At 40.2% G+C, this 23,081-nt stretch overlaps 2 protein-coding genes and 1 non-coding gene across 3 annotated transcripts; 1 reads left to right on the top strand and 2 right to left on the bottom strand.

Annotated features, from left to right (window-relative positions):
* Nucleotides 1-1,165: 1,165 nt before the first annotated feature.
* On the bottom strand, nt 1,166-1,534 carry LOC103331925 (uncharacterized). Its single transcript, XM_016794271.2, has one exon. It carries the CDS (start codon nt 1,532-1,534, stop codon nt 1,166-1,168), a length of 369 nt encoding a protein of 122 aa, XP_016649757.2.
* Nucleotides 1,535-18,376: 16,842 nt separating this feature from the next.
* Nucleotides 18,377-21,739, bottom strand: LOC148917693 (uncharacterized). Its single transcript, XM_089050379.1, has 2 exons — nt 20,155-21,739; nt 18,377-19,050 (listed from the first exon to the last, which is right to left on the bottom strand). The coding sequence occupies exons 1-2, from the start codon at nt 21,737-21,739 to the stop codon at nt 18,377-18,379; spliced, it is 2,259 nt and encodes a 752-aa protein (XP_088906505.1).
* Nucleotides 21,740-22,109: 370 nt separating this feature from the next.
* LOC148917692 (small nucleolar RNA R71) lies at nt 22,110-22,216 on the top strand. Its single transcript, XR_016126564.1, has one exon. It is a non-coding gene; the product is annotated as a small nucleolar RNA R71 (small nucleolar RNA).
* Nucleotides 22,217-23,081: the final 865 nt, after the last annotated feature.

Genomic DNA, 23,081 nt, shown 5'->3' with positions numbered 1-23,081 from the left:
AAATTGGTCACGATCGCACAATTAAGCGGTTCCTATAACCTTAATCCTAGGGTTCGCGATTTCGGAGTATCTGGGACCCCAATTCAAGATCCGTTGATTCCTACACGGTCTTGGAATTAATTGGTTCAACATATCTGAAAAGGATTACGATCCAACGGCTCAACTATATTGAACCCAAAATCACACGCTATGCGAGATCCGTTCAGGGCTCAAACGTTATCCAAATTGGAATCCGAGCATACCATCATACTCGGGACGACGTGGGGAACATTCTAGGACAAAAACCCAACATTGAGACCCCGGTGATGCGTCGCCACTCGCCGCCACCATCTGCGGGTGTATTGAGTAATTTTCCGGTGATCGGAAAACTCCAAACCGTCAGCCAATAATCATACCTACGGATTAAGCACATCAAGGGGAGTAACTTTATACCTTGGCTCGATGATCAATTCCACCTCTAAAGCCCTCGAACGAAGCCTTTTGTATCTTGAAAAACCTAAAAAGTGCTAGTTTGGGGTTTGCGAATTTCTACTTGAAATTGGGTCGAGTCTTTGAAGGAAATTCTAAAGAGAAGGTAGGGAAGTGTTTTGGAATTGATTGGGTGGCTGGTGGTGGCGGAGATGGCCGGAAAAGACCACGAAATTTATGTTCGAAGCTGCCCATTTTTGGGTTCAAATTTGGCTCGATTTTCTGGTTGATTCGCTTGGAATCAAGGCTGGATATGGCTATTTATGGAAAGAGGAGAGAGAAACGAAGAGTTCGCAAGTTGTGGCACTCGATTTGGTTGCTGGACGGAGGAGAAAACTGAGTTTGAAGATGGCTGTTCTCGAGATTTGCGAAGGAGAAGAAAAATTTGGGTTTAAGAAATCTGAACTTTGGAAAATTTATGATTGTGCTACTGAACTTCTTTTGATCATAACTTCTTCGTTACAACTCCTCTTTGAGCCCACTACATGTCTACGGACTCGTCTCAACGTGCTCTACGGTGCAAGTGGAATGGTCAAATTCTTCCTTGGTCAAAAAGTCAACTTTTCCTTAATAAAATATTCTAAGGGCAGAAGTGTCCCTTCCTCTTAATAATTTACTAATTAAATAATAATTAAGGTTTGGATTATTACAATCTACCCCCCTTATGAAAATTTTGTCCTGGAAATTTACGTACCTGTCACTCGAAGAGGTAAGGGTACTGTTTCCGCATTTGATCCTCTGGTTCCCATGTAGCTTCTTTAATATTGTGACTTCTCCACAAAACCTTCACAAGTGGGATCTCTCTAGAACACAACACTTGCATGTCCCAAACCAAAATCTGAACTGGTTGCTCCGCATAGGTTAAATCTTCTTGCAATTCTAGTGGTTGCTCCTCGAAAACATGGGAAGGATCAGAAATATACTTCCGGAGCATGGAAACATGGAACACATCATGCAATTGGGAGATATCAGAGAAGGCAAGGCAAGCACATGCTCTGAGCCCACATGCTCCACAATATAGCAAGGACTCAATTTCCCCTTCCCAAATCTCATTACGCACTTCCATGGCGATAACTTCAAAATACCCAATCACCAACTTCAAGCGAAGGTTTTTCTTCTATTATCACATAACTCTTTATCGATCTGAGGTTTGCCTTGAGTCGTTCTCTAATTATTTCCACACCTTCTTTGTCCATTCGGCATCATCAGCAGTTCAATACATGCTCACCCACTTCATCCTAATAAATTGGAGTTCTACATCTTCCATACAAGGCGTCAAAGGGAGACATCCGATACTTGCCTAATAACTGTTATTATAGGCAAACTCCATAAGTGGTAACTTCTCATCCCAATCACCCCGAAACTGTAGTGCACAAGCTCTCAACATATCTTCTAAAGTCTGAATGGTCCTCTCGGTGGCCATCTGTCTGGGGGTGAAATGCAGTACTAAACACGCAACTAGGTTCCAAAGCTTCATTATTAGGGACATATAACCTGGTACCCACCATTAGAGCTCCATCATTTCTTACTGAATAGTCGATTTTATCACCATTCTCAACTTCCAATTGCAACGTACAAATCAAGGGATCCTGTGCTTGAGCTGTGAGTATTCGTTCCATGACACTTTGGTCTCACAAGGAGAGTAGCTAACAGTACTCCTTGATATCCACACCTAGCCCAACTTTAAGCTTCCTCATTTCTACCATCAATGGCAAATACCTCCCTCGGAGATAAGCAACAAATCTCAAGGATTTTCTAATGAGTGCATTAGCTACAACATTAGCCCTTCCTGGGTGATGCTCAATGGTACAATCATAATCTTTAATCAACTCTAGCTATCTTCTTTGCCTCAAATTTAGTTCCTTCTAGGTGAATAGATACTTCAAACTTCTGTGATCTACAAAGATTTGGCATGTTTGCCTGTAGAGATAGTGCCGCCAAATCTTTAAGGCAAAAACCACTGCCACAACCTTCTAGGGATCTACAACTATACCTTCCAAAAACTTACTATGTCCCACCAGAGCTGACCTTTACTGAATTTGGCATAAAACTACCTCCTCCTTAGAGTCTTGGCACAATTTCCAAGTGCTTCATGTGTGCCTCCTGACTCTTAAAATACACCAGAATGTCATCTATGAACACAATCACAAAGCGATCCAAGTAACGTCGGACACCCTGTTCATGAGATCCATAAATTCAGCTGGCGGATTAATTAACCCAAATGGAATCATCAAAAACTCATAGTGCCCATATCTCGTATGGAAAGCTGTCTTAGGCACATCTTCTTCTCTAATATGTAACTGATGATATCCGGATCTCAAGTCAACCTTAAAGAATACCTTGGCACCCTTCAGATGGTCAAATAAATCATCAACATGAGGCATAATACTTATTCCATCGTGGCCTTGTTCATGCTTGTAGTCAATGCATAACCTCATGGTGCCATCATTCTTCTTAACAAACAGCACTTTGGAGCACCCTAAGGGGAAAAACTTGGTCAGATGAAACCCTTATCTACAAGCTCCTGCAACTAAGTCTTTAAGTCCCTTAACTCGGCTGGTGCCATTCTGTATGGTGCTTGAGAAATAGGATTCGTTCCTGGAACGAGCTCAATAGTGCACTTGATCTCCCAATAAGGAGGTAACTTAGGAAGATCCTAGGAGAATACATCTGGAAATTCCTGTACCACTAGAATATCTTCCCATTTTAATCCATCATCTCTGGTGTCAATAACATAAGCTATAAATCCTGAACACCCCTTCCTGAGCAACCGTCTTGCCGTCATGGCTGAAATGAGGCAAGATGGTAGAACTCTACGTTTACCATGAAATGTCACCTCGGGTCTTCCGGGACTATGGAGTACAACCTCCTTCCTAAAGCAATCCACTGAGGCATGATGCTTGGCCAACTAATCCATGCCTAGAATGACGTCCAAGTCAACCATTTCCGAAGAGTCAGGATCTGCCTCCAACAATACCTTCCCCTACTAGAAACTGTTTGTAGCTATCTTCCAGTGCCTCTGGCTATACCTCTTCGAGCAGGTTCCAGAACTACCACTCAGTTAGAGCTTCATTGGAACTAATTTCGGTCGAAAACCTCCATAGTGCCACCTTTGGATGATCCCGGTGTAGCTTGCCCCTCTTGGGCCCCTAACTAGGACCACCCATATCTAATTGTCTCCTGCGAGGATCACCCCGTGCTTGGACCATCATTTGATTGCACTCTACCAACGAGGTAGACATCACCAAATCTGCAAGGTCAATCAGCCGCTGACAACAATGTCTCTTAAGGAAATCTTCAACCCTCTTGTGAACAATTGGCACTTCTTTCTTTCATCCTCTACCAATGAAACATAATATATGGACAGCTCGTTAAACTTCTTTTCATATTCCAACACAGTCATCACTTCCTGCTCCAGCTGCAAGAACTTTTCCCTATTCATCTTCTAGTATGCTTGTGGATAGTACAGGCTATCAAACACTACTATAACACAGCAATGTGATGACCGTGATGGGTCCTGACATCTCTTCCCGATTGCCTTCCACGGTGCCTAACATTTCGACAAAAATTAAAGTGGCCAAGGTCACTCTGCGGTCCTATGGCACCCATTATATCCTGATCCGCTCTATCCCGACTACTCGGCTATTGCTTTGGGTCACCATCACCATTAAAATCGGTGGCCCCACTTCTCTTAGCCTGATCAACATAACTCAAGGAGGGATCTCTAGGCTGCCTAGTCCTAGCTAGAGCCTGCGTCAACATCTCTAACATTTGCTGGAAGTGGAGATCTCCTGGCATAGTGGAAATGGCAGGTGCGGCCCTTAATGGACCTCCAACAAAGAGGCATTCTCTGGTTGAATGCTGGTCTTTGGGATAGGGAATTCCTCTTACTTGGATTGGGGATCCTGTCCCTGACTCGGACGACATTGTCTAGTCCCTCTATGGAAGCAACCACGCTTAGGGCCCATGCTTACTCTCACAAGGAATAGATACTTCTTAAAGCTGGAATGCATAAAGTGAGAAGTCTACAGGTAATTAAACCTAATGCTCGATACAAATTGGCGGGACCCGACCTAAATTCCACTTTGGAATCCGAAGCGGACCACTGTGCGTGATCGACACTGGCAGTCACGAGCACAAATGAACTGGTTGCCCTTCTAATTAAAACCTTAGCTTCCTAGGCCTCAGCACTCACAGAAAATTCGTGAGTTTCCCTGTAAGTCGAACATTCCCAAAATTTACACTGTCAACACGCATTTAAATATATACACCAACTGTCAGCATACATATATAAATACGTTCCAACAATTAAATATATTCTAGGGCAATATCAGAGCAACTATGCAGATTAATTTACAAGGAAAGGAACAACTTGTGAACCAAGAACCCTACATCAAGCGAGGAAGAGCGGGAAGTAGGGCGCCTGTGGTGGCTCACGGATGCACGTCTACAGCCTGGGGGTGCAAAACATTAAAAGGGTGAGTGGACCCAAAAACAAAGTTTAGAAAATACATATGAACATACTAACCACACTATAAAAGCAGTTACAAAAACTGGATTTCGCCCAAAACTCACTAAATGACTCCTCCCACATCATTATGATGTTCCCCAAGTTTTGGACTCAATTCGACATCGATTGGTTCATGAAATCGGACAATTCAAGTTCGTATGGAGTTTGTACTGAAATGGAGTGCTTATTGTATTGCATAGTTTCAGCCATTGGATTTCACTCAAAACTCACCAAAAGAATCCTCGCACTATATTATGATGTTCCCCAAGCTTTTGACTCAATCCGATATCGATTGGTTCATGAAATTGGAAAATTCAGGTTCGAACGAAGTTCGTTCTTAAATGGAGTGGTTACTGTATTGCACAGTTTTGGCCATTGGATTTCACTCAAAACTCACCAAATGACTCCTCCCAAGATATTATGATGTGCCCCAAGTTTTGGACTTAATCCGATATCGATTGGACCACAAAATCGGACAATACGGATTCGTACGAAGTTCGTTCTGAAATGGAGTGGTTGGTGTATTGCATAGTTTTGGCCATTTGATTTCTCTCAAAATTCACCAAATGAATCCTCCAACTGTATTATGATGTTCGCCAAGCTTTGGACTCTATCCGATATCGATTTTTCCATGAAATTGGACAATTTATTTTAGTACGAAGTTCGTTGTGAAATGGAGTGGTTGGTGTATTGCATAGTTCTATAGATTATATTTTTCTCAAAACGCACCAAATGACTCCTCCCACCATATTGTGATGTTCCCCAAGCTTTGGACTCAATCCGATATCAATTGGTCCATAAAATCGAACAATTCAGGTTCGTGTGAAGTTCGTTCTGAAATGGAGTGGTTGGCGTATTACATAGTTCTAGAGATTGGATTTCACTCAAAAGCCACCAAATGACTCCTCCCACCATATTACGATGTTCCCCAAGTTTTGGACTGAATTCAATATGGATTGGTCCACGAAATTGGACAATTCAAGTTCGTGCAAAGTTCGTTATGAAATGTAGTGGTTAGTGCATTGCATAGTTCTAGAGATTGGATTTCACTCAAAACCCACCAAATGACTCCTCCCACCATATTATGATGCTCCCCAAGTTTTGGAATCAATCCGATATAGATTTGTCCATGAAATCGGACAATTCAGATTCGTATGGAGTTCGTTATGAAATGGAGTGGTTATTGTATTGCGTAGTTTTGGCCATTGGATTTCACTCAAAACTCACCCATTGAATCCTCCCGCTATATTACGATGTTCCCCATGCTTCGGACTCAATTCGATATCGATTGGTCCTCAAAATTAGACAATTCATGTTCGTACGAGGTTCATTGTGAAATGGAGTGGTTAGTGTATTGCACAGTTCTAGCGATTATATTTCACTCAGAACAGACCAAATGACTTCTACCACCATATTGTGATGTTCTCCAAGTATTGGACTCAATCCAATATTGATTGGTCTTCAAATCGGACAATTAAGGTTCGTACGAAGTTCGTTCTAAAATGGAGTGGTTGGTGTATTACATAGTTTTGGCCATTGGATTTCACTCAAAACTCACCAAATGACTCCTTCCACAATATTATGATGTTCCGCATGCTTTGAACTCAACCCGATATCGATTGGTTCATGAAATTGGACAATTCATGTTCGTTCGATGTTCGTTCTGAAATGGAGTGGTTGGTGTATTGCATGTTTGTAGAGATTGAATTTCACTCAAAACAAACCAAATGACTCCTCCCACCATATTATGATGTTCCCCAAGTTTTCGACTCAATCCGATAGCGAGTGGTGCATGAAATTGGACAATTGAGTTCGTCTGAAGTTCTTTCGAAACAAGTGATTGGTGTATTGCATAGTTGTCGCCAATGAATTTCTCTCAAAACTCACCAAATGACTGCTCCCACTATATTATGATGTTTTCGAAGTTTTGAACTCAACCCGATGTCAACTGGTTCATGAAATTGGACAATTCATGTTCGTACAAAGTTCGTTCTAAAATGTAGTGGTTGGTGTATTGCATAGTTCTAGAGATTGGATTTCACTCAAAACCCACCAAATTTCTCCTTCCACCATATTATGATGTTCCCCAAGTTTTCGACTCAATCCGATATCGATTGGTCCATTTAATTGGACAATTTAAGTTCGTACGAAGTTCATTCTGAAATGTAGTGGTTGGTGTATCGCATAGTTTTAGAAATTGGATTTCACTCAAAACCCACCTAATGACACCTCCCACCATATGATGATGTTCCCCAAGTTTTGGACTCAATCTGATATCGATTGGTCCATGAAATCGGAAAATTCAAGTTTGTAAAATGTTAGTTATGAAATGGAGCGGCTGGTGTATTGCATAGTTCTAGGGATTGGATTTCACTGAAAACCCACCAAATGATTACTCCCACGATATTATGATTTTCCCCAAGTTTTGGACTCAATCCAATATCGATTGGTCCATGAAATTGGATAATTCAGGTTCTTACAAAGTTCGTTCAGAAATTGAGTGGTTGGTGTATGACATAGTTCTAGAGATTGGATTTCGCACAAAACCCACCAAATGACTCTTGCCGTCATATTCGGATGTTCCCCAAGTTTTGGACTCAATCCGAAATCGATTGGTCCATGAAATCGGACAATTCTTGTCCGTTCAAAGTTCATTATGAAATGGACTAGTTGGTGCATTGCCCAGTTTCGGCCATTGGATTTCCCTCAAAAAACGCCAAATGACCTGCCACTATATTATGATGTTCCCCAAGCTTTGGACTCAATCCGATATCGATTGGTTCTTGAAACTGGACAATTCATGTGCGTACGAAGTTCGGTCTTAAATGGAGTGGTTGGTGAATTGCATGATTCTAGAATTTGATTTCCTCAAAACCCATCAAATAACTCCTCCCGCCATATTATGATGTTAAATGCGATGTTAGTTAAGAAATGGAGCGGTCGGTGTATTGCATTATTCTAAAGATTGGATTTCACTCAAAACTCACCAAATGACACCTCCCACCATATTATGATGTTCCCCAAGGTTTGGACTCAATCCAATGTCGATTGGTCCATGAACTTGGATAATTTAGGGTCGTGCAAAGTTCGTTCTGAAATGGAGTGGTTGGTGTATTGCATAGTTGTGGCCATTGGATTTCACTGACAACTCACAGAATGAATCCTCCCTCTACATTATGATGTTCCCCAAGTTTTGGACTCAATCCGATATCGATTGGTCCATGAAATTAGAGAATTGAGTTTCGTACTATGTTCGTTCTGAAATAGAGTGGTTGGTGTATTGCGTAGTTCTAGTGATTGGATTTCACTCAAAACCCACCAAATAACTCCTCCCACCATATTATGATGTGCCCCGATGGGTCTATGAAATTGGACAATTGAGGTTCGTATGAAATTCGTTATGAAATTGAGAGGTTGGTGTATTGCATAGTTCTAGAGATTGGATTTCACTCAAGACCCACCAAATGACTCCTCCCACCATATTATGATGTGCCAAAAGTTTTGGACTCAATCCGATATCGATTGGACCATGAAATCGGACATTTCAGGTTCGTGCGAAGTTCATTATGAAATATAGTGGTTGGTGCATTGCATAGTTCTAGAGATTGGATTTCACTCAAAACCCACCAAATGACTCCCACCATATTATGATTGGTCCATGAAATTTGACAATTCAGGGTAGTACGAAGTTCGTTTTGAAATGAAGTGGTTGTTGTATTGCATAGTTTTGGCCCTTGAATTTCACTCAAAACTCCCCAAATCCCTCCCACTATATTATGATGGTCCCCAAGCTTTGGACTCAATAAGATACCGATTGGTTCATGAAATTGGACAATTCATGTTCGTACGATGTTTGTTCTGAAATGGAGTGGTTGGTGTATTGCATAATTGTAGAGATTGGATTTCACCCAAAACCCACCAAATGACTCCTCCCACCATATTATGAGGTTCCCCAAGTTTTGGACTCAATCCGATATCGATGGGTCAATGAAATCGGACAATTCAGCTTCGTGCGATGTTGTACGAAATGGAGCGGTTGGCGTAGTGCATTGTTCTAGAGATTGGATTTCACTCAAAACCCACCAAATGACTCATCCCACCATATTATGATGTTCCCCAAGTTTTTGACTCAATCCGATATCGATTGGTCCATGAAATTGGACAATTCAGGTTCGTGCGAAGTTCGTTATGAAATGGAGTAGTTAGTGTATTGCATAGTTTTGGCCATTGGATTTCACTCACAACTCACCAAATGAATCCCCCCACTATATTACGATGTTCCCCAAGCTTTGGACTCAATCCGATATCGGTGGATCCATGAAATTGGACAATTCAGGATCGTACAAAGGTCGTTTTGAAATTGAGTAGTTGGTGTATTGCATAGTTTTGGCTACTGGATTTCACTCACAACTCACCAAATGAATCCTCCTACTACATTATGATGTTTTCCCAAGTTTTGGACTTAATCCGATATCGATTGGTCCATGAAATCGGACAATTGATGAAACGCCGACCCAAATTCCACTTTGAAATCCGGGTCGAATCACATGCAAAACTAACACCTAGTGCGTGGGTCGTAAATGACCAAAATGCACAGTAGCGATAACACAAACTCTGGGCCCTATCTCGTGGCTGCGCACAGTAGCGTAAGCTGCCTCGTACCCTTTACGAGGATCAAGCCACACATAGTTCTTTCACTGCCCACGACTGTAATTGATTCAATTATCAGTAAAACATACTCTAGGGTTGGCGTTTTGGATGTCCGGGACTCGTTTACGATCCGTCAAATACTATCGATCACGGAAATACCTAGATCAACATACGAAAATTATTCGATCCAGCGGTGCAAAACTAGTGAACCGGAAATCACACACTGGCGAGATCCGTTCGGGGTTCAAGCGGTATCCGAATTAAGATCCGCGAATTTCTACGCGCTCATGACGAGCCAAGGATCGTTCTGGAACTGAATGGGGTCTCGACCAATCTGCTCACGCGCCGCCACACGCGCCGGCAGCGCGTGGGTGTCCTAAGCGATAACGCCTTGCCAGAAAAACTCAACATCTAAGCTCAAGACTCCTATCCTAGGTATAACACCCTATTTGGAACCACTTTTGTTCTTGGACCTACCCCAAAAACTGGCCGGAAGTGGCCGGAACAGTGACCCGAAAACCTGCTGAAACCTAGCTCGTAAATCGAGCTATCTACGCTGGAAATTTCTGAAATCCTACCCAACCAGCAGCTAGAGCACGAAAAATAGCTAGAAAACCATACCTCACTCGTCTGAAACGATGGCCGGAGGAGGGAGAACGAGCTCCACGAAATTCCGTCAAAAAACTGTCCAAACCGCCATGTTTCGTGGCGGTTTCCGGCTACCACGACGGCAGATCGAGACTGATATGGGCTGGGACTGGAAGAGGAAAGTGTGGTGGTTCTAACGTGACCGCTCTTGCCTGAATCGGTGACCGGAGGTGGGAGAAATCGCCCTGGGAAGCTGGCTGGTCGAGCTCTGCGAAACCCAGAAATTTCTGGGTTTATATAAACTGAAGTTTGAAATATTTACGGTTATGCCACTGAACTTCTTTTGATCGTAACTCCTTCGTTACAACTCCGATTTGAGCCCGTTACATGTCTACGAACTCGTTTACGTCGCGCTCTACAATATAACTAAAATCCCCAAATTCCTTCCCGGTCAAAAAGTCAACTTTTAAACTAATAAAATATTCTAGGGGTATTTTTGTCTTTTTCTCAAATAAATTAATAATTAAATATTAATTTTGGGTTTGGGTTATTACAATTGAGGTTTGTACGATGTTCGTTCTGAAATGGTATGGTTGGTGTATTGCATAGTTCTAGAGATTAGATTTCACACAAAACGCACCAAATGACTCCTCCCACCATATTATAATGTTCCCCAAGTTTTGGACTCAATCCGATATCGATTGGTCCATGAAATCGGACAATTCAGGTTAGAACGAACTTCATTCTTAAATGGAGTGGTTGGTGTATTGCATAGTACTGGCCATTAGATTTCATTCAAAACTCACCAAATGACTCCTCCCACCATATTATGATGTTCCCCAAGTTTTGGACTCAATCTGATATCCATTGGCCCATTAAATTGGAAAATTCAGGTTCGTACAAAGTTCGTTTTGAAATTGAGGGTTGGTGTATTGCATAATTTTGGCAATTGGATTTCACCAAAAACACACCAAATGAATCCTCCCACTATATTATGACGTTCCTAAAGCTTTGGACTCAATGCAATTTGGATTGGTCCATGAAATTGGACAATTCAGGTTTGTATGAAGTTCGTTGTGAAATGGAGTGGTTGGTGTATTGCATAGTTCAAGAGTTTGGATTTCACTCAAAGTGCACCAAATGACTCCGCCCCACCATGTTATGATGTTCCCCAAGCTTTGGACTCAATCCGATATCAATTGGTTCTTAAAATCGGACAATTCAGGTTCATACAAAGTTCGTTCTGAAATGGAGTGGTTTTTGTATTGCACAATTTTGGTCATTGGATTTCACTCAAAACTCACCAAATGAATCCTCCCACTATATTATGATTTTCCCGAAGCTTTTGACTCGATGCGATATTGATTGGTCAATGAAATCGGACAATTCAGGTTCGTGCGATGTTCGTTCTAAAATGGAGCGGTTGGTGTATTGCATAGTTCAAGAGATTGGATTTCACTCAAAATGCATCAAATGACTCCTCCCACCGTATTATGATGTTCCCCAAGTTTTGGACTGGATCCGATATCTACTGGTCCATGAAATCGAAGAATTCAGGTTTGTAAGAAGTTTGTTAGGAAATGGAGTGGTTGGTGTATTGTTTAGTTTTGGCCATTGGATTTCACTCAAAACCCACCAAATGACTCTGCCCACCATGTTATGATGTTCCCCAAGTTTTGGACACAATCTGATATCGATTGGTTCATAAAATCGGACAATTTAGGTTCATACGAAGTTCGTTCTGAAATGGAGTGGTTATTGTATTGCACAATTTTTGCTGTTGGATTTCACTCAAAACTCACCAAATGAATCCTCCCACTATATTATGATGTTCCCCAAGCTTTCAACTCCATCCGATATCGATTGGTCCATGAAATTGGAAATTTCAAGTTCATACGAAGTTCGTTCTGAAATGGAGTGGTGATTGTATTGCATAGTTTTGACCATTGGATTTCACTCAAAACTCACAAAATGAATCCTCCCACTATATTATGATGTTCGCCAAGCTTTGGACGCAACCCTATATCGATTCTTCCTTGAAATTGGACAATTCAGGTTAAATGCGAAGTTCGTTGTGAAATGCAGTGGTTGGTCTATTGCAAAGTTCTAGAGATTATATTTCCCTCAAAACGTCCCAAATGACTCCCCCACCATATTGTGATATTCCCCAAGTTTTGGACCCAATCCAATATCAATTGGTCCATGAAATCGGACAATTCAGAGTTCGTACGAAGTTCGTTCTGAAATGGAGTGGTTGGTGTATTGCATAGTTCTAGAGATTGGATTTCACTCAAAACTCACCAAATGAATCCCCCCACCATATTATGAAGTTCCAAAAGCATTGGACTCAATCCCATATCGATTGGTCCATCAAATCAGACAATTCAGGTTCATACAAAGTTCGTTCTGAAATGGAGTGGTTATTGTATTGCATAGTTTTGGCCGTTGGATTTCACTGAAAACTCACCAAATGAATCCTCCCACTATATTATGATGTTCCCCAAGCTTTGGACTCAATCCGATATCGATTGGTCCATGAAATCGGACAATTCAAGTTCGAACGAAGTTCGTTCTTAAATGGAGTGGTTGGTGTATTGCATAGTACAGGCCATTAGATTTCATTCAAAACTCACCAAATGACTCCTACCACCATATTACGATGTTCCCCAAGTTTCGGACTCAATCCGATATCGATTGGCCTATTAAATTGGAAAATTCAGGTTCGTACAAAGTTCGTTCTGAAATTGAGGGTTGGTGTATTGCATAGTTTTGGCAATTGGATTTCACTAAAAACACACCAAATGAATCCTCCCACTATATTATGACGTTCCTAAAGCTTTGAACTCAATGCGATATCGATTGGTCCATGAAATTGGACAATTCAGGTTCGTATGAAGTTCGTTCTGAAATGGAGTGGTTGGTGTATTGCATAGTTTTGGCCATTGGATTTCACTCAAAACCCACCAAATGACTCCTCCCACCATATTATGATGTTCCCCCAGTTTTGGACTCAATCCGATATTGATTGGTCCATGAAATCGGACAATGCAGTTAAATGCGGGTTAAATCTTGAAATGGAGTGTTATTGTATCGCATAGTTTCGGCCATTGGATTTCATTCAAAACTCACTAAAAGAATCCTCCCACTATATTATGATGTTCCCCAAGCTTTGGACTCAATCCGATATCGAGTGGTTCATGAAATTGGAAAATTCGGGTTCGTACAAAGTTCGTTCTAAAATGGAGTGGTTACTGTATTGCACAATTTTGGCCATTGGATTTCGCTCAAAACTCACCAAACGACTCCTCCCACGATATTATGATGTGCCCCAAGTTTTGGACTCAATCCGATATCGATTAGACCACAAAATCGGACAATTCAGGTTCGTACGAAGTTCGTTCTGAAATGGAGTGTTTGGTGTATTGCATAGTTTTGGCCATTGGATTTCTCTCAAAATTCACGAAATGAATCCTCCAATTGTATTGTGATGTTCGCCAAGCTTTGGACTTTATCCGATATCGATTGTTCCATGAACTTGGACAATTCATTTTCGTACGAAGTTCGCCGTGAAATGGAGTGGTTGGTGTATTGCATAGTTCTATAGATTATATTTCTCTCAAAACGCACCAAATGACTCCTCCCACCATATTGTGATGTTCCCCAAGCTTTGGACTCAATCCGCTATCGATTGGTCCATAATATCGGACAATTCAGGTTCGTGTGAAGTTCGTTCTAAAATGCAGTGGTTGATGTATTGCATAGTTCTAGAGATTGGATTTCACTCAAAAGCCACCAAATGCCTCCTCCCACCATATTATGATGTTCCTCAAGTTTTGGACTCAATTCGATATCGATTGGTCCATGAAATTGGACAATTCAGGTTCGTGCGAAGTTCGTTATGAAATGTAGTGGTTAGTGCATTGCATAGTTCTAGAGATTGGATTTCACTCAAAACCCACCAAATGACTCCTCCCACCATATTATGATGCTTCCCAAGTTTTGGAATGAATCCGATATCGATTGGTCCATGAAATCGAAGAATTCAGATTCGTACGAGTTCGTTAAAACGGAGTGATTATTGTATTGTGTAGTTTTGGCCATTGGATTTCACTCAAAACTCACCAATTGAATCCTCCCATTATATTACGATGTTCCCCATGCTTCGGACTCAATTCAATATCGATTGGTCCTTGAAATTGGACAATTCATGTTCGTACGAGGTTCGTTGTGAAATGATTTGGTTGGTGTATTGTAGAGTGTTGTGTTCTTTCCAAGTGCCAATATATGGTTAGTATAATGGTACAAGTAAGGGTGTCGAACCACAGGGACCGATTGGACCTCTATAAATTACTAGTTTTGAAAGAACCCTAACTAAAAGTGAAAGTAACAAATTGAGAGTAGTTTGTGTTGTAAATGAAAGATAACTTAAAATGCAAGACGAATGTAGCAGCGAATGAGATATTGATGTAAGAAGAATAGGGATGAGACCAGGGATTTCGAATTCACCATTGCAAAACCAATTCCATGTTTATAAAATTAAACCGTATTCAACTACCAACTTTGTTTCAGTTCGTTTTACATATATATGATCAGCCATATGATGTGTGGTTTTGATCAAATTCTCCTAATATGCAACCTAATTGGGATGTTCAACTTTGGTTCCAAGTTAAGAGTCATTACCATGCAAAGCGTTAAAGAACCGAAAAAAACACATGGCAGGATGTTTGCATAGCATTCTCTTCATTCATTCACATGTCTACCAAGATTAAGCATGATGTTTATAATAACCTTGACTAGATAATCATGTAGGCAACCCTAATGGTGATCGGACATTAAAATTGACAAACAAATTTAACAATAGATTGATGAATGAAACAAGAAACAAATTGATGAACTGAATACTTTAACTTAGAAACATGGATCAATGTTGCAAGGCTACATCGAAATCCCTAGCTATGAATTTAGTTACACATCATGTTCACAAAGATTAAAACGAAAATAAACAACATGAGTGAAAATAAATTCATGAGAGAAACCCTTGAACCAATTCGATGTTGAACTTTTCCAAGAACGACCTCTGCGATGAGTCTTGATGGTGGAAATATATGGCGGCTAGGGTTTTAGTGTGTGTGAAGGAGAATAACAAAAAGAAGGATGTCTAGGGTTGTGAAATTCGTCCAAAATAAATAGGGTCTGTGAAAGTGGCTAAAGGCAAGTTTTATGGGGTAAAAGAGGTTGTCGGATATTCCAAAGAGATCCTAATAAATCAGCCTTTATTTTGCGTTTTGCCTTATTTGGCACCTCCAAATCAGGCTAGAAATCCCCATTACTTTCCCATTCCGCTCTTAGTCTTTAAACAAGCCAGGTTCACTTTGGATCTTTATTTGGACTTCAAAACAGGTCACGAAATTTCTTTCCACGTTTGAATAGTGGACTCAAAAATGACATGTTTGATTTCTTTTGCCTTCAACTTGATCCTAAAGTAGGTGCAACTGCATACTAACACAAAATAGGGTAAAACGCAACATGTTTAACTCAAAAACATCACAAATAGACTAGAAATGGATGATATAAATGTATAAATATATGAGTTATCAAATACCCCAACCCTGATTTTTGCTAGTCCTCGAGCAAAGCTGCTGAAAACACACAAGACATTAAAATCTAACTAGACCACTTTCGCTGGCTAAACGATTGCACTTGAGCATGTGCAACAAGCCTTTAAACCCCTAGGTGTCCCTAGTAGGAGGAGTTGTGTCTCTGAGGGTTCTGATGGCGACACCCACAAACATCAGTATACTTGCAAGCAGTTGGTTAAAGCATACTTATAGCAAACTAATAAGAACCAATGAAAGCTTAGTCATACATTCAAACCACTAGTCTGCCACTTGAAAGAATCATATCATAAAGTGTAAAAAAATAAATAAATAATAATTACTCTATGTCCCATGACTTCAAAGATACCATACTCAAATGCCAAAGATAGAAATCGCCTCAACTCTAGTCCTCACAGATATCACTCAAATTTTCACTCAGATCCTAAGGCACGGTCTCTCCTCAAACATATGTGAGTGAAGTTATGTAAAAGGAAATCAAAATCCTCACATATGAAATATGAAATAAAAGCACAATTTCTGGACAGATCTCATGAAGGGAATCAAACACTAAGAATATGGATAGCACACATACTTAGCATCACTCATGAATACATCCTCAAAGATCAGCTAGGTCTTTCACAAGGTTTGTAATGTTAAGGCTTAGGTCAGGGGCTATGAAAGAAAGGATAGGAAATACTAAAGCTTGGGACATACCAAAGTGTCTTCCTTGTGAAAGCAGCAAGCTCTCCCCTTGTTGTTTGTTGTTTGTTCGTGGCATCCAGGATTCGTGCGATAATGGAAGGATTTAGAAATTACATCCTCTTTGATTTTTTTTCTTTTCTTTTCTAAAACTTTGTTTCTGTTTTCTTTCTTTTTTCTACAATTCCAGCACACATACCTCGGTACACACCACATTCTTTATGTAGAGCTCGAATTATCTTTGTCTTCATCACTTTGGTATTCCCCAAACTATAGGGTATAGCTGTAATGGGCTAAATATCTCATATTGAGATAAAAGGATATGGGGGAAAAAAATGTGAGAAAAGAAAATGGTTAAACATCTGGCTTCAAAATGGGGTAATGACACACACATAAAGGTAAGAAATTAGGCCTTTTGGTGGTTAAGACATGCATAGCCTAACATCATCTCAATTAGTTCATTCATGAGTGTTACCAAACACATGGTATCAGCGAAAGAGAACAATTCTTAGCGTTCAATCAAACAAAAATAATGAGATCATTTGAAATGAAGTTGAAGCAAAAAGATAGGAGTACAAACACTTTAAACCCTCTCAAAGAAGTAAATAAGCTCAAAATCACTCTCTAGGGTAGTCTCCACAATTCTTCTTCGAATTTGAGCATGATACTTTAACCACCATGATTCCAAGAGTGCTTTGAAAAAATAAAAATAAAAAATAATGATACGAACTTTTTCATGACAACACAGTAGTCCTCATTGTAAACCATAGACCTCATATACATTCACATTAGTAAGCAAAAGCAAACTTTAACCAGAACTAGAAACAAACGAAAATCCCACACCCCCAAACCTAAACTAAGCATTGTCCTCGATGCTTAAAAAAAAAATGAATGGAATGGATGCAATGCAAATTGGCAGTGTGCATGGAATGAAATAAAATAAAAACTAAAAACTAACACAAATAAAAGGAAAGAACACAAACCCAGCTAGGTTGCCTCCTAGCAAGCGCTTTATTTAATGTCTAGGCAAGACATGGTAGTGTGTCTAAGTTGTCATAAACTCGAGAGAATCCATAACTACATAAACACCTCTGTGAAACATTCTCCAAATAAGGCTAAGCGCTGTCCATTGACCTTAAAGCGGGTCCGTTCTTGATGTTTTCTATCTCCATAGCTCCATGGGGAAATACTTGAAGCACTTTGAATGGTCAACCCATCTAGACTTTAATTTACGGAAAAAGTAAAGCGTGAGTCATACAAAGTACTTTCATACAGTTGAAACTCCTTCCTAAGAATTGCTTTGTCATGGTAGAGCTTGGTTCGTTCTTTGTAGATCCTTGCATTCTCATATGATTCATTTATGAGCTCTTCCAACTCATTGAGTTGGAGCTTCCTCAACTGTACCACTTCTTTGAGATCAAAATTGAACTTCTTTATGGCCCAATATACCGCAGTGCTCAAGCTCCATTGGCAAATGACATGCCTTTCCAAACACCAGTCGATAAGGGCTCATTCCAATTGGGGTCTTATGCTGTGCGATCGCCCAAAGTGCATCATTCAACCTTAGTGACCAATCCTTCCTTGTAGGGTGTGGTTTTCATCAAGATGTTCTTTATTTCTCTATTGCTGATTTCCACTTGTCCAGAGGTTTGAGGATGGTATGGAGTTGCCACTTTATGTGTGATGTTGTACTTCTTCATCAATGCCTCAAAAGGTTTGTTGCAGTAGTGCCACCATCGCTAATGATAGCTCTCGGAGTTCCAAACCTAGTGAAAATCATATCTTTGAGAAATTCAAAACAACTTTGTGATCATTAGTTCTTGTAGCTGTTGCCTCAACCCATTTTGATACATAATCTCTGCCACTAGTATGTATATGTATCCAAAAGAAGCTGGAATGGTCCCATGAAGTCTATTCCCCATACATCGAACAGCTCTACCACTAAAATGTTGTTTAATGGCATTTCATTCATGCGATTGATGCTCCCCATTTTAACACCTATCACACTTAGAGCAAAATCAAAAGCATCTTTAAACAATGTAGGCCAAAAGAAACAGATTGTAAAACCTTTAAAGCTGTCTTTTTGGCACTTTGAAATGACCTCCGCATTCAATGCATGGTGAATGTTAGTATGCTTTGCTCTCACTCTCTGGAACACATCTTGAATGATTTGGTCAGGGCAATACTTGAACAAATAGGGCTCATCCCACATGTAGTGTTTCACCATTGAAAAGAACTTCTTTCTCTCCTGAAAAGTCAAATCATCTCTAATTACACTAGAAGCAAGATAATTGACAAAATCAGCATACCATGGCTCTTTATCTTGGATGACAAAGAGTTTTTCATCCGGGAATGATTCGTTGAGAGGCAAAATTTGTCCATCTCCATGGTTTTCATCAACAAGGCGCGACAAGTGATCAGCAACAACATTTTCACTCCCTTTCTTGTCTCGAATTTCTAGGTCAAACTCTTGTAACAAGAGTATCCATCTTATCAAACGTGGTTTAGCATCTTTCTTGGTCAACAAAAACCTAAGAGCTGCATGATCGAGTAAACAATAACTTTAGAGCCAACAAGATATGAACGAAATTTCTCTAAAGCGAAAACAACAGCAAGCAACTCCTTCTCAGTTGTAGAGTAATTGAATTGAGCATCGTTTAATGTCCGACTTGCATAGTAGATTACGTGTGGCAGCTTATTTACTCTTTGACAATCTTTATCAAAGTGAAATACAACATCTTTGGCCAAAAGATTGCACAATGGATGAGTGATCTTGAAAAAATCCTTAATGAAGCAGCTGATAAAAACCAGCATGTCTAAGCTTCTCACTCCCTTCAACTAGTAGGGCTGCCATATTTGAGATGATGTCAATTTTTAGTTTGTCAACTTCAATACCCTTGCTGGATATTACATGCCCCAACACAACACCTTGTTTCACCATAAATTGACACTTTTCCCAATTGAGAATCAAATTTGTTTCCTGACATCTTTGAAGCACTAGAGAGAGATGGTTAAGACAAGTATCAAAAGAAGAACCAAAAACTGAAAAATCGTCCATGAATACCTCAATAAATCTCTCAATCATATCTGAAAGATTGCGGCATACATCGTTGGAATGTTCTTTGAGGGCATTACAAAGCCAAGCGGCATCCTCCTATATGCAAAAGTGCCAAAGGGCGGGTGAATGTAGTCTTCTCTTGATCTTACGGAGCAATCGTAATTTGATTATAACCTGAATATCCATCAAGAAAACAATAATATGAGTGACCAGCTAATCGCTCAAGCATTTGATCAATAAAAGGCATAGGAAAATAATCTTTTCTAGTGTACGAATTCAACTTCACATGTAATCGGTGCAAACCGCCAACTAGCTGCAGGTCTCATTTGAACAAGCACTTTATGCTCATTTTTACCTGTGATTCCAATCCTCTTAGGCACTCGTGAGCAGTGACCCATTTGCTATCTAAAATCGGGTATATGATACCCACATCTAGCAACTTCAACACTTCAGCTCTCACTACTTCCTTCATGTGTGGATTGAGCCTTCTTTGTGGTTCACGAGTTGGTTTCGCTCCCTCCTCCAATAAAATCGATGCATGCACATGGTAGGGCTTATTCCCTTGATATCTGCAATAGACCAACCAATGGCTGATTTGAACTCTTTTAGCACCCTAATTAGCTTCTCTTCTTCCAAAGGGGTGAGGTCAGATGCTATGATAACTGGGAGAGTTTCAAACTCAGCTAGGTAAGCATATTTTAGATGTGATGGAAGTGGTTTAAGCTCAAGTTTTGGAGGTTTAACAACATAAGGGGTCAGATGTGTGGCAGATGGTCCTAATGGCTCTATAAGAGGTGAAAAAGTGGAGGGATATGGTTTTAATGCTTCCAGGGCTGCCACCATCTCCATGAGCACTTCTTCATCAAATTCATCTTGAGATTGACTCAAAACATATTGTAATGGATCATTGGATTGTGCCAGCAAAAACTTAGAGAAAACAAGTGAATCAAGCACATCAATCGAACAACAATCAAGTGAACTAGAAGGGTGAGAAAGAGATTCAAACACTTTGAATTGTACAGTTTCTCCTAGCACAGTCATGGTGAGGAGACCATTTTGCACATCTATGATAGTCTTTGCCGTGGCCATAAAGGGTCTCCCAAGCAAAATAGGTAACTCACGATCATGTATAGGAGCCTCTTCCATGTCCAACACTACAAAATCAGCAGGCAAAATTAGTTTGTCAACTTGAACTAAGATATCTTCCACTATACCTCTTGGATATTTCACTGATCGATCGGCAAGTTGCAATGAAATAGTTGTTGCCTTCAAACCCCCCAAACCTAATTGAAGGTACACTGAATAGGGCATTAAATTGATGCTCGCCCCCAAGTCAAGCATAGCCTTTTCAACTAGCGTGTCTCCAATGGTGATATTGATAGAAAAACTGCCCGGATCCTTGAGTTTTGGTGGGAGCTTTCTTTGAAGCACAACACTCACATTTTCAGACACCATCACCTTTTCATTAGGTCCATACTTCCTCTTATAAGTGTTTAGCTCCTTGAAAAATTTCCCATATGCTGGCATATTCCTAATGACATCAAGCAAAGGTAAATTAACATTCACTTTACTTAAAATATCAAAAATTTCTTTAAATGACTTCTCCTGCTTGCTTTTGGCAAGTCTTCCAGGAAATGGGATTGGAGGAGTGTAAGGTTTTTCAGCCTTGTGAAAATTTGGAGCTTCATACGAAGAAGTGGCATTGCTTGGATCTTCATTCGGTTTCTCATGCTCTTCTTGAGTGGGGCCTGCATTCACATGATCAGATTCATTAGTAACTTCATTGCCAACTCTATTATCAATAACCTTACCACTTCTAAGTGTTATGACCGCTTTGGCCTGCTCTTGGTTCCTTTGAAGTATCACCGGTTGGCTTGGAAATTTCCCGGGTTCTCTTTGACTCAAAGCATCAGCAATCTGACCTAATTGTGTCTCCATTTTGGTTAGAGCAGCTGAATGTTGTTGGAGAGTACTATTGGTAGTTTCTTTGGAATTGAGCGGTGTTACAGCTAGCATTTTGACAGTATCTTCAAGCGTAGTGGCAGGCTTTGGTTGGAAATTTTGAAATTGATTGTTATTCTTCCATGAGAGATTGGGATGATCTCTCCAACCAGGGTTATATGTATTAGAGAATGGGTCATTCCTCGGCCTCTGATTGTAAGAATTCATGAGATTCACTTGCTCTTGAACGAATTCGGGATAAGCCTCACTAGCTGGGCATTGATAAGTAAGATGACTGGTATGTTGCAAATGGCACACACCTCAGGCTATCTTAGGCGCCATATTGAGCACTGAATCGAGCTTCTTTTCCAAACTAGCCACCTGCAAAGCAAGATCATTATTAGAACTCATTTCATACATTCCAACTCGTTTACCTCTTGTATCTTTGTGTTGAGCATTAGATCCCAACATCTCATAAATGTTATATGACTCTTGCGCATTCTTCTTCTTCAAAGCTCCACCTGCTGCATTATCCACAGTTGATTGACATGTTTGGGTTAGTCCATCATAAAAAATTTGCATTTGTAAGTAAAGAGGTAACCCATGATGTGGACATTGGAGCAATAGGCCTTTGAAACGCTCCCAACATTCATTGAAAGGTTCTCCATCATCTTGTTTAAAGTTGAAGATTTGCCCTCTCAACGTAGCTGTCTTTTGAGTTGAGAAAAACTTCTCCAGAAACTTCTTAGCTACGGCATCCCAAGTGGTGAGCGAACCAAGTGCTAACGTCATTAGCCAATTCTTTGCTCTATCTTTCAATGTATAAGGAAAAACCCTCATCCTAAGATTTGCTTCACTCACTCCCTGCAAAGGTAAACCACTCACAACATTGTAGAATTCCTTAATATGGGATAATGGATCTTCGTTAGGTAAACCATAAAAAGAAGGAAGCATGTGAAAATGAGAAGATTTGAGTTCATAATTTCTAGCTTCAGTAGGCAGCAAGATGCACGAAGGTGAATTTGGTATAACTGGTTGAGCATAATCTTCCAAAGCTCGGTTGTCATCGTTATTGCCAGACCATCTCTTCTTCTTCAGAGTTAGAGTTATCGAAAGAATCTACACTCATTGGGCTAGAAGAACTATTGTCCTCTTCTATACGGCTAGTCAGGCACTAGCTAATACAGAATTCTCAAAAGTGTTGCTCTTTAACCGTTCAAGTCTTTGGCCTATTTGAGAAGTGTATCGACATATACTACAGAAAAACAAAAATAAAACAGAAATTAGGGTTTGAGAACAAGCAATCACAGAGGTGAAATCAGTCCCGACAGGCGCCAAAATTTTGTTGTGTTCCTTCCAAGTGCCAATATATGGTTAGTATAATGGTACAAGTAAGGGTGTCGAACCACAGGGACCGATTGGACCTCTATAAATTACTAGTTTTGAAAGAACCCTAACTAAAAGTGAAAGTAACAAATTGAGAGTAGTTTGTGTTGTAAATGAAAGATAACTTAAAATGCAAGACGAATGTAGCAGTGAATGAGATATTGATGTAAGAAGAATAGGGATG

The sequence above is a fragment of the Prunus mume genome, linkage group LG4, assembly GCF_029339155.1.
Source record: "Prunus mume cultivar Tortuosa linkage group LG4, ASM2933915v1, whole genome shotgun sequence".
Lineage (NCBI taxonomy): Eukaryota > Viridiplantae > Streptophyta > Magnoliopsida > Rosales > Rosaceae > Prunus > Prunus mume.
Note: the sequence above shows the minus strand (reverse complement) of the source record. Positions and strands in the feature narration are given on the sequence as shown.